This window comes from Anabrus simplex, chromosome 1, assembly GCF_040414725.1.
Source record: "Anabrus simplex isolate iqAnaSimp1 chromosome 1, ASM4041472v1, whole genome shotgun sequence".
Taxonomy (NCBI): domain Eukaryota; kingdom Metazoa; phylum Arthropoda; class Insecta; order Orthoptera; family Tettigoniidae; genus Anabrus; species Anabrus simplex.
The window spans coordinates 598,639,881-598,652,793 of NC_090265.1; the positions used below are offsets into that span (position 1 = coordinate 598,639,881).

The following is a 12,913-nucleotide window of genomic DNA, read 5'->3' on the forward strand; positions in this document are numbered from 1 at the left end:
CAATTGTATTGCTACAATTTGTCAGTCAACAAAAGTGAGTCAAGTGACTCCCTGATCTCTGATAATGTTATAGTAGACACTTGGACAAATTGGTGTACAAAATCATCTAATGAAGTTGCATTGGTTGTTTTTAATGAGTTGGATAGTCTCAATCTGACAGATTATAAGACTGTACGGCTTGTTGCTGATGGGTGTGCCAGCCAAAATGAGACGATTAATGTTCTTAATATGTGCAGAAAGTGGTTGTATGATCACGCACCCACTGGTATCACACAAATGGAACTCATTTTTCCCGTACTGGTCATTCCCTCCTATTTGCTGACCATGTTTTTGTAATGATTGAGAAAAGGCTGCAAAAAAGATGAAAACCATTTTAAATGCTGCTGAACATGGGAAAGTGAAGGTGGTAGGACAGGATTGGAAACCACTGAACTGAAAACTTGACAGCTCAAGAATCAGTCAAGTCAGCTGCACAGTTACGCTTCAAGACCTCTCAATGCAAGAAATTGCTTCTCTGTAAAACTAGAAAAAAGAACAATGTTTTCCAGGGTGAACTCGCATATAACTTGGAAAATGGTACAGCAAAGCCAATAACAAAGGAAGGAAAATCTTACCATGACATACAACCTGGCGAGACTGCTCTGAGAATTGCCATGAAAGAAGGCAAACTACAAAATGTGGACAAATTTCTTTAACAGCATTTTGGCACAGCTTGGCATGATGTAGAAAAACTGAAGTGGTACACGGACTTTCTTAGCAGGAACAAGAAAACCCCTGGCAGCAACGAACATTTGGATGAGTGTGAGTGTTTCAGTGATCCAGGGTTTGCTGATGCAGAGGAAATTGTGACCATAGCAATTAATGGTTAAATATTAAGTTAGGTTTTTTGATTTCTCAATAGTTTTATAAACTATATTCCATGATTACTTGTATAGCATAACTGAAACTAATTTTCATTATATGAATTGTTAATTATACCTATTTATTAAAAGGTGATTTATATTTATATTTTCTAAAGTGTACATTCTATTCGAGGCATTACTTTTTCTTATTAACCCTTATATTGTAATTGTATATTGTATTACAGTAGAAAATCAGATTACATGGTTCAGGCAGCAGCGCACTGGTCTCTCAAAGCCAGGTTCCATGGTTCAAATCCCGGTCACTCCATATAAGATTTATGCTGTACAAAGTGGTGGTGGGACAGGTTTTTCTCTGGGTACTTCGGTTTTCCCTGTAATCTTTCATTCTAGCAACACACTACAATATAATTTCACCTGTTAGTCACTAATTATTGCTTAAAAAAAAGTGCGACATGCTTCAGCAGCCGGCACAATTTCTATCCTCGCCATGAGATGGGGGCTCCATTCATTCCATTCATGAGTCGGTCGAATGACTGGAAACAGTCTGTTGATTTTCACAATAGAAAATTCTATTGTATGATGATGTGCAATTTTAATAAAACACTCTGGACAGGGTTGTTTCAAAAACAGACAAGCAGCAAATTCCCAAAGAAACATGGACATCTTGATTTTTAACAATAAAACTGAAACATTTGATGTAAACTAATATTGATAACAGCTTTTTAAGTGATTCTGCATGGGTAAAGCTAATTTAGGTGTGAAAGGTTCTGAAAAATATTTACCTAAAATATATGGAACAAAACATTGGTTCTATGGAAAAATTGCTTTCGAGGCAGATGACCGCCTCTGATATGGGAATATTAATTTTTTCTCAGTCATTGTACTAAAAATATCTTTAGTGAGTGTGTCCCAATGTTACAGAACTAATAATTGGAAGTACCTACCAAACTGTTTGCTTAACGAGGTAATCAAGAGAAAATATTACTAGGTATAATTAGGATTAGGTAATAACTTTAAAATTCTATTGCAATCTATGTAATGAATGGAATTTGTTTGTTTTGGATTAAGGCCGAAGGTGGACATATCAACAAGCACACATCTGTATTTCTAGATCTAAAAACCAGAGCCATTGTCCTGCAGTATATGGACATAATAGTTCAAGAATCACCACTAGTACCGTATGAAGCATGGAGACGCTATATCTTTGGAAGTACATCTGGGTCAGTGACTGTAACTGGTAAGGTACTAAAATAAGTAGCATATCTCATTCTAGTCCCAGGGAATTGATTCAGTGGTATTGATTTACTGTTTGATTTATATTATAATTTGATTCAATGGTTAAACCTTTCAGACTTCTTCATAGATATGACTTCATTGTAAAAAGTATAGCCTGTATGACTGTTTTATTTTGCCTCATGTAGGTGATGTAATTGGACCTGTATTTCCAAACATCCCTCTGACTACAAATGCTGTCTTTGGGACTGAGACAAAGGGAACAGAAGCACGAGTTTTTGAATTAGCAGCCAATACTTGGATGCTTCACTTCCTGCGTCTTACTAACCAGCTGAAGCTACACACATGCAAGCAAGTACTGGAAGAAGCAACTGTCATATTTTCTCAAATAATGAGATACTACAACAAGAAAGGCTGGTTCAAAAACTGGGATTTATCTTATCCTTCAGTATGGTAAGATATGAAACTCAAGTGCTGTTATTGCATAACTACATTTTAATGCATATTCCCAACCATATTCTTCTGAAAGTTTGTGAAACTCGTCCAGTCATTACAATGACTTGATCCCATAGACTGTTAGCTTCTTCAAATTTGTTGCCGTATAATCATTAAGCCTATACAAATCCTCACCCAGAGTACTGAATTTCTCCAGTAACAGACCAATTTTATTGGAATTATGAATTTACTTATTCATTTCAAGCTCCCTATGGGAATCAAAATCTGTATCATCTGATGGCCTAGCAGGCATAAAGATACCAAGTTAGCTGGAAAATTTTTAATTTCCAATAACAAACAAATTATATTGGAATTATGAATTTACTATTTCAAGTTCCCTATGGGAATCAAAACTTATATAAATACATGTCAAGAATATTAGTATGGCACTATTAGTAACTTATCATTTAATGATCGTTCAAATCAATATTGCAGTTGAGTTTTGTACAAGAGTATGCCAGTCCAATAATAACAATATTCATTTTCTTCCACCTCTTTCCCCACACCCTGAAGGGGTTGTGGATGGAAACTGTGCCGCAAATGTGGACCTGACCCTATTTTGCGGCTGGATCCCCTTCCTGACCCAACTATATGTGAAGAGAAGTATTCACTATTGTGTTTTCAATCAATCAGTTACCAATGATCTACATTTAGGGCTGTCACCCAGGTGGTAGATTCCCTGTCAATTGTTTAGCTTGCTTTTTCTTAAAAGATTTCAACGAACTTGGAAATTTATCAAACATTTCCCTTGATAATTTATTCAAATCCCTTACTCCTCATCCTATAAATGAATATTTGCCCCAATTTGTCCTCTTGAATTCCAATTTTATCTTCATATTATGATCTTTCCTACTTCTAAAAGCTCCGTTCAAGCTTACTCATCTATTAATGTCATTCCATGCCATCTCTCCACTGACAGCTTGACACATACTACATAGATGAGCGACTTGTCTCCTTACTCCCAAGTCTTCCCAGCCCAAAGTTTGTAACACCACTCCTGTTGGAAATTGCCCAGAAAAAATTGTGCTGCTTTCCTTTGAATCTTCTCCTGTTCATATGTCAAGTAGTCCTGGTGTGGTTCCCATACACTGGAACCATATTCTAACTGGGGTCTTACCACAGATTTAAACGCACACTCCTTTACATCCTTACTACAACACCTAAATACTCTCACTACCATGTGAAGAGATCTGTAACCTTTCTTAATAACCTTGTTAATATGATTTCCCCAATGAAGATAATTTCTTATATTAACACTATTTGGTACTTACAGTGTACCCAATGAGGTACTATCACCCCATCAACACAGTAATTAAAACTGAGACAATGTACCCTCTTAGTGAAATAACCTGACTTTTCATCGCATTTACCACCATACCATTGTCCACTGTCCATCTCACAACATTATCTAGATCCCCCTGCAGTCGCTCACAATTCTGCAACTCATTTATTAATCTACATAGTAAATCAACATCTGCAAATAGCCTGTGATTCCAGTTCTTTATTCATATAATTTATATAAGAAAACATAAAGGTCCAATAATACTGCCCTGCAGGACCCCCCTCTTAATCATTTCATCTACTCTAATTCTTCTAATTCTCTGAGTTCTATTTTCTAGAAATTTAGTCACCCATTCAACCACTATTTTGTCTAGTCCAATAGCCCTTATTTTCGTTGGTAATCTCTCATGATCTACCCTATCAAAAGCCTTGGATAGATCAATACCGATACAGTCCATTTGACCTGAATCTAAAATACCTGCTATATCTTGCTGGAATCCTTCAAGGTGAGTTTCACTGGAATTACTTTTCCTAACCCCAAACTGTCTTCTATCAAACCAATTAGTAATTTTGCAAACAAATCCTTTCCCAGAGCTTACAAATACATGTCAAACTGACTGGGCTGTAATTATCCACTTTATGTTTGTCACCCTTTCTCTCGTACACTGGGGCTACTTTTGCAACTCTCCATTCATTTGGTATCATCCCCAGTGATCTTATCATTTCCAGCTGCCTTTCTAGCTTTCAACTTTTGTATCTTTTTATAAATGTCTTTATTCATTATACGTAAATTTCAGTAATTTTACATTATTAGTCGCCTCCTCTGTTCTGGACATCATCTTTATATCCAACTACCTTTACATTATGTATCTATACATATCCTTCCATTGCTCCCTAAACTTCGTATGGCTGCCAATTATGTTTGCCATCATGTTATTTTTAGCTGATTTTTTTAGTTAAATTAAATTTCGTAGCAAGTTCCTTCAATCTCTTCCTACTCCTTCAACCACTCGTAACTATTTCTTTCTAATCTGCACCTTCTTAATCCTTTTATTTTTTCTGTGGTAGTTGGTAGTGTGGTGTGTTATGTGCATATGAACAAGCGTGAATCAGGACAAACATAAACACTCAATCCCCAAGACAGAAGAATGAACAAAATACAGTTTAAGTCTCCAGAATGGCTGGGAATCAAACCCAGGTTTCCCTGGACTGGAGGCCTTAATGCTGAGCATTCAATCAAGAAACCAGACAATAGTCTTTAAATGATTCTTGAATCTTGATGCCCATTATGTAAGTATAGATTTGGCTGCCACAACAGTGGTCTCTATTGACCTCTCTGAGTACCTCTACATTTATTTTATCTCTGCCCAGCTTGTTCAGGTCATCTGTCTCTATACCTATGTCTCTGTTACTCCCATTCGCATTTTATTCATTTTCCCCTATGTCCAGCTCTCACTACCAAGTAACAAAGTGCTCCAGATAGAAGTTTCTGCAAATTTGTTTCTTGTATTCATATCTATGCACCTGCTGGTCAATAAGTTCCTTTTCTTTGTGGATGCTCTCTTTGTTAACGAAAATGTTTACCTTAAAAATGTATAGTCATAGTAGTCTTCTTCTAGTCTCATCTTCTTACAGAAGGCTGGCTACCGTCATGGAGTAACTAGTATTTTGTATTTTCTGAATCAGATTAGCCCATGTCATGAATGTCGAACCATTGTCTGAGGTTCCACATCCAGGATAATCTTCTCTGCACACGTCCACATTTCCATTCTGTCTTGCCTTCTATGATCAGTTATATCAGGCTGTGTTTGTCATTTCAGAAGATGTGACTAAAATAGGCTGCTTTCCTGTGTTTTGCAAAGGTTGAGACTTCATATAGTTTCCTGACATGACAGAGAACCTCCTCCTTGGTAACATGGTCTACCCAAATGAACCTTAACATTCTGCAATACTTCCACATTTCAAGACCTGATGAAGCCTTTAGTGTCCATCTCTCATCACCGTAAAATAGCACTGATAACACACAACACTTTACAATACGTCCATTTAAAATCGTGCAATATTTTTTAATTTAAGAAACTCTCTTCTTGAAATCTTCATTCTTGTTTTTCTTTCTACATTCAGATTCTGTCTTGTGTTAGCCAGCATCCCAGATATTTGAAATGTAACTTTTGATGGTGTTTCTGTCCAGGGTTCAGTCCCCAATCAATTGTAAGAAATCAGATTAACACCAATGTAAGTGGTCCGTTATTGGACATTATAAATTTTCCAGCTAACTCATTCCTGGCTGCCAGCGTTTCGCCCCAGTGTGCTAAGTTGGGCTCATCAGTTGGTAAATAGCACACCTACCAAGATTGACTACATCATCATAATCGTTTTCAAAATTGTGCAAATCATATCTAGAAGCTCACATGATCCAGTTGTTGCAGAGATTACAATTGAGAACAAAAATTCAGTAAACGAAACATCAGACCAAGAGAATCAACAAAAATTAATTTAACTATAATTAAATGTGTATTCAAATAGTTCATTTACTTCCATGGTCTAGTGGTGGGTGTAGTAACTTTCTACCTCATTAGCCTAGGCTTGATTCCCACTTTCCAAAAAAAAAAAAATAGGAATGGTCTGATAGTCTCCAGTAAGGTGAACTCCTCTTTGGGAACCCATGCTGAGCAGACAGAGGAGTGAAAATACCACTTTCAGTCATGGTATTTCAAGGTTTACCACTTCAGCTCACAGAACACAGTGAATTCCTTTTTCTTATCCTAGTTCCCATTGATTAAAAATCCAAACACCGTTACAGACAATGCATCACAGCAGTTCTATCCATCATTAGGGCCACTAGGTAATGAAATACAATACTTGTTAATCTTTAGAAATTGTACATGAGACAATATATCCCATCCAAAAAAGAATAGAAAAAACTACACTAGAGTATCATCATTTACTGACAGTCTAGGTGTGACAAATATCTGCATAGGTTTATTCTAAATGCAAAACACTCGATTGAAAAGCTGCACACTGTGATTCTACCCAAATATTTGGTTTTATCTATTCATCACCTTTTTAATTGTAATCTAAAACAATTTTTGGTTTGCTTCTTACTCACTGACAAATTTTAATTTTCAGGCTTACATCATGGACCATCAGGATTTTTAAGCATGCATCATTTCAAGAGTGGGAGGAGTACTTCTATATAGAACCAATTATTTTTAAAAATACCATAAAATGGATATTATTATATCAGAATGAAGTTGGGTGCTTCACTGAAACTTCATACTACAGATACTCATTGGATCAAAAGATGGAAAGCACGGTGAGTAATCTAGTGTCCATAAAAAGGAGAGGGGAAAATTCATGTCAAAACATCCAAGTTTTCAGCTATACTTGAATAGGGAAGGACTAGTACTGGGAAAGCAGTGGCCATGCATTTGCCTGGAATAAAAATGGGAAACATTTGAGAACTACCTTCAGGATAGGTTCAAACGCACAGTCTCCCAATGTAAGCTCACAGCTATACCACCTGTACTACATAGCCAATTATAGTAGCTAAAGTAAAATGATTCTAATTTGTAATTAGCTCTTTCATTTGGGACGCCTAACAGTATAGAAATAATGATTACAAACATTTTCTTAACAAAGTGAATTTTGCATTCTGGAAAAGGGCCATGCCAGCTGAGTGGCAATTGCCAGCTTCTCAGCAAGGCAGCTGCAGCTCGAATCCTGACCAATGCATGTGGGATTTTAAAAATGAAAAGTTGTGCTCTATGATTCAGATCCCACGTAAAAGTACAAGCTAATTTTCATTTGGCATTCCAGAAATGACATGAGAGTTAGCTTCAAAATGTAACATGTACCTACAGACCTTAAAGAGTACAGCTCATTGCTATGCAGTAAATGAATTGGAGTGAGCAGGAATTGTATCCAGTAGAAAATGAAGACGAGACAGATAATTTACATTTAGTGATCAGGTACATAACCAAATGCAGATACCATTCCCAATTTCCTCTATAGAGTATACCTATGTCAAACCCATAAGATTTACTGCAAACTGACTATGCTTAAAAAGCTCTATTAGTCAACTTCAGATATCTAAAGGAAATATTATGCAGAAAACTAGTCACTCAGCTGGTAAAGTGCCCATATTTTTGTCCAAAATCACTAAGCATTCAAAACAAAAATACACTGACTGACAGAGCAAATGCAACACCAAGAAGGAGTGGTCAGAACTTTATGCCAATTGCAGGGTAGACTGACGTCACTGAGGTATGCTCATGATGTGAAATGCGCCGCTGTGCTGCGCACGTAGCGAACGATAAATGGGACACGGCATTGGCGAATGGCCCACTTCGTACCGTGATTTCTCAGCCGACAGTCATTGTAGAACGTGTTGTCGTGTGCCACAGGACACGTGTATAGCTAAGAATGCCAGGCCGCCGTCAACGGAGGCATTTCCAGCAGACAGACGACTTTACGAGGGGTATGGTGATCGGGCTGAGAAGGGCAGGTTGGTCGCTTCGTCAAATCGCAGCCGATACCCATAGGGATGTGTCCACGGTGCAGCACCTGTGGCGAAGATGGTTGGCGCAGGGACATGTGGCACGTGCGAGGGGTCCAGGCGCAGCCCGAGTGACGTCAGCACGCGAGGATCGGCGCATCCGCCGCCAAGCGGTGGCAGCCCCGCACGCCACGTCAACCGCCATTCTTCAGCATGTGCAAGACACCCTGGCTGTTCCAATATCGACCAGAACAATTACAATTTCCCGTCGATTGGTTGAAGGAGGCCTGCACTCCCGGCGTCCGCTCAGAAGACTACCATTGACTCCACAGCATAGACGTGCACGCCTGGCATGGTGCCGGGCTAGAGCGACTTGGATGAGGGAATGGCGGAACGTCGTGTTCTCCGATGAGTCACGCTTCTGTTCTGTCAGTGATAGTCACCGCAGACGAGTGTGGCGTCGGCGTGGAGAAAGGTCAAATCCGGCAGTAACTGTGGAGCGCCCTACCGCTAGACAACGCGGCATCATGGTTTGGGGCGCTATTGCGTATGATTCCACGTCACCTCTAGTGCGCATTCAAGGCACGTTAAATGCCCACCACTACGTGCAGCATGTGCTGCAGCCGGTGGCACTCCCGTACCTTCAGGGGCTGCCCAATGCTCTGTTTCAGCAGGATAATGCCCGCCCACACACTGCTCGCATCTCCCAACAGGCTCTACGAGGTGTACAGATGCTTCCGTGGCCAGCGTACTCTCCGGATTTCTCACCAATCGAACACGTGTGGGATTTCATTGGACGCCGTTTGCAAACTCTGCCCCAGCCTCGTACGGACGACCAACTGTGGCAAATGGTTGACAGAGAATGGAGAACCATCCCTCAGGACACCATCCGCACTCTTATTGACTCTGTACCTCGACATGTTTCTGCGTGCATCGCTGCTCGTGGTGGTCCTACATCCTACTGAGTCGATGCCGTGCGCATTGTGTAACCTGCATATCAGTTTGAAATAAACATCAATTATTCGTCCGTGCCGTCTCTGTTTTTTCCCCAACTTTCATCCCTTTCGAACCACTCCTTCTTGGTGTTGCATTTGCTCTGTCAGTCAGTGTAAATGTATGCCTTTGACAATTTGTTTCTTTCTCCAGACATCCCAGATTAAAGGAGATTATTTAGGTAATATAACACTAACTGCTCACGTGCTCATCACCCTTCATGATGTAATGGAGCTGTTGGAAGGCAAACTGAAGACTAAAGCAGTTCTATCCAGCATTAGAGCCATGAGGTAATGAAATACAGTACTTTTTAATCTTTAGAAATGGTACATAAAACAATATATCGCAACCAAAGAAGAATAGGAAACAAAAGATTGTTATTATCTTTGGCTTCAGCTACTGTGTGCAGGCATATTGATATGGTGCCATCTAGGCTGCCTGCATGTCAATTTTGAGGTTCTGTTTTACTTTACCAGGTGGTGGAGAAATGGATCTCTATTGGGTGAACTATGTTAGGGTCCACATAATGTAATTTTTCATAAAACAGGAAATTTTATTTTTATTAGAAAACCTGAACACATCATAAAGTACTTACTATCACTCTTACACTAAGAAGAATAATGCAACTTCAAAATACACAGAGAAAAGATCAAATTCAAAATTCATAAGAGCATTTATCAGTATTTTATTATGAATTTATTCAAGATTTTTTTTCTTTTGATGCCTGGACAAGGAACTCAACACAAACTGTTTTTACAGTTGTTAAAGTATTCACTTTCAAGTACAGGTAGGTTTTTCTCATCTGACCATTAATGAAAGCACATGTTTTCCAGCTGCATTGGATCTTGTCTGTGTCTAAAAAACCTTACCTAGCATTTCAGGTATTTAATATTTATGTTTAGCCTACAGGACCTGGCTTAGGGCAGGACTCGAATAGTCAGCACTACAGAGAGTTGAAGTCGATGGCAAAGAGAGAAGTGCCAAAGGCAAAAGACGACCAATATAAGACTGTCTACAATAAACTGGATACACCAGAGATCTATCACCTAGCAAAGAATTGCCATTGCTCTGCATAGGATATTGGGCACGTCGTAACAATATTGATGAAAACTATAAATTACTGCAAAACCCAGCTGAGATCCTTAGCCATTAGAGGAGGCATTTTGAGACCATCTGCAATGAAGAATTTCCACATCCAGCAACAATAGCGGCGATTAGGGGGGGACAGTTGCCCCTCCCCCACTTTGCGGTGAAAACATTACATTTCCACATCCAGCAACAGTAGCAGCAACCCACTTTGTTGTGAAAACATTAAATTTTATTCCATTTTAGCTGGCTGAATCTAGGAATTATAGAATTATTAAAAAAGCAATTTGTACAAGCCCTTTTGCCTTATCAGCAATTCTTTCCTTTTTCTTTAATTAGTAACAACATTATTAGCGGAAATATGCACTAAACATTTCTCGCGGTTAACGGATTTTTATAGCGCCACAAGAAGTAGTAGGGACTTTACATCTGTGAGGAAGGGTAGCAGGGGTATATTTTTTTTTGCCAAGGTGATGGACGCTGAGGTATGATTCACTCGCTTGCCGTGCGCATTCTTCGGTCTGACAGACTCTTTAGTGTCTGTTAGTTTCTTAGTGTGAAGTCAAATACTGAATGATTTTTAAGTGTATAATCACGCTGTACTATTTAATAGTAAATGTGTAATATTGTTCCTTTGGTGAAATTGTTATTGTAAAGCACGCGCGCACGCGCACGTGTGTCTGCTATATCTCACAAACCTGGATAATGTTTGTTATAGGTACAATTTTTTGCCCTCGCACTTTTAATTCCCAATCGCTGTTACTGTCCAGCAATGCCAGTTGTGAAATATGTATTTGGACCTGCTTCAGCCATCACTGCTGAAATAGTTGCCACAGCTATCAACAAAATTGGACTAGATGACCTTCCAGCTGAAGTATGGAAGCTGCTTGGGTCTGAGGCAGCTCAGTTTCTGGCAGATCTGTTCATTTAAATCTCTGATGAATATGAAGCTCCTCCCACCTGGCTTACTAGCATTAACATTCCAACATGCCAACATGGAAATATAAAGTTTGTGTCGGAGACTACTTCAGTTATAGACCAATCTGCCTGCGCTCCCACACTATGAAGGTTTTCGAACGTATACTGGATGTGCATCTTCACAATATTGTTGACGTCAATAATCTTATGTGGCATACACTAACATTGCACAGCATACCAGAAGTTTATGTTCAATGGATCCAGCTCCTGTATCTGAAGGTCACCAGCTATGTCTGATGTGCTGCAGAAATCTCTGCACCATTCATTATCCAAGTTAGCGTGCATCAGGGATTGGCTTTATCTCTGCTTTTGTTTATCCTATGCCTGGACAACATCACTGCGGATTGGCAGACACCACGTTACTGATATTATGGTCTCCTGCGAATCTTGGCAAGAATAACAGCTAGTCCAACACTGGGAAAGTCACTTGCATAAATATGAACTGTGATGTAATGTCAAGAAGACAAGAGTATCTGGAGTGTGAATAGCAAAGAAAAATGGGTCTGTTAACATAAATGGTGTAGATCTTCCTAAAACAAATCAGTTTAAATATTTGGGATTAATCATTGTTTCAAATTGTAATACACTGCCAGACGCAAGGAACTTCATAAACGCAGCCTGAATGAAGTGGCGCTAAGTTATGGGAATCCTTTTTGACTGGAAGATTCCATTGTACTTAGATTTACAGAATGGTCATATGTCCAGTAGCTGTACATGGTATGCAGTGCTGACCAGACACAAAAAGGACATGAACATCATCTCCGTGTCATGGAAAGGAAGATGTTTTGATGGCCTTCATGAACTGCACAGTAGTAGTACTTCAGTTGCAAAGATGGCGCAACATTTGAACCGGGGGGGGGGGGGCAGCTAAGGAAGAGAGAGGTCGACATGTGATTGGTAGACATTACACCAGTTGATGCCAAAGATCAGAAGCAATAGAAAACAAAGTGCAGAAAAGTGGACCCTGAAATTACCCAGGTTCAACAGGCAAACTTACCAAATTTTCTTAGAGAATGCTCTCCCTGTTCTGCTAGATGATGTTCCTTTACATATATGATAAAACATGTACTTCATGGATGATGGTGCTCCTGCTTATTTCAGTGTTAATGTCTGTCAGCTTCTAAATAACAAATTCTGTGACATATGGATAGGTAGAGGTGGACCAATATCCTGGGCTCCATGCTCTCCAGACCTAAAACCACTAGACTTATTTGTGGGAACATTTGAAAGATCTACTGAACCCTGGTACAAGATGCAGAGTGTCTTCGTGCCTGTATTGTGGAAGGCTGTGAATCCATACACAATACTCCAAGAATACATAAATGCAACCAGGATTCATTGTGGTGGTTGGTTGATGCATATATCAATGCTAACGGAGGGCATTTTGAACATTTCTTGTGATATGCTGGTACGTTCTGTTCATGTGTGTTACCTATGATTAACATACTGTGTAGAGTTGTAGAAAATGAGTTCTAACATGGAAATG

General features: G+C 39.2%; 1 protein-coding gene across 2 annotated transcripts in view; it reads left to right on the forward strand.

The window, feature by feature from the left end:
- Positions 1-12,913, forward strand: part of LOC136857180 (CD109 antigen) — a 271,611-nt gene that overhangs the window by 233,559 nt on the left and 25,139 nt on the right. The window contains exons 18-21 of one of the 2 annotated variants that reach the window (XM_067135625.2): positions 1,932-2,100; positions 2,285-2,549; positions 7,002-7,188; positions 9,517-9,653. In XM_067135625.2, coding sequence (XP_066991726.2) covers positions 1,932-2,100; positions 2,285-2,549; positions 7,002-7,188; positions 9,517-9,653 — 758 coding nt within the window. The remainder of the gene's footprint in view (positions 1-1,931; positions 2,101-2,284; positions 2,550-7,001; positions 7,189-9,516; positions 9,654-12,913) is intronic. The other variant, XM_067135626.2, reaches the window with a different exon arrangement.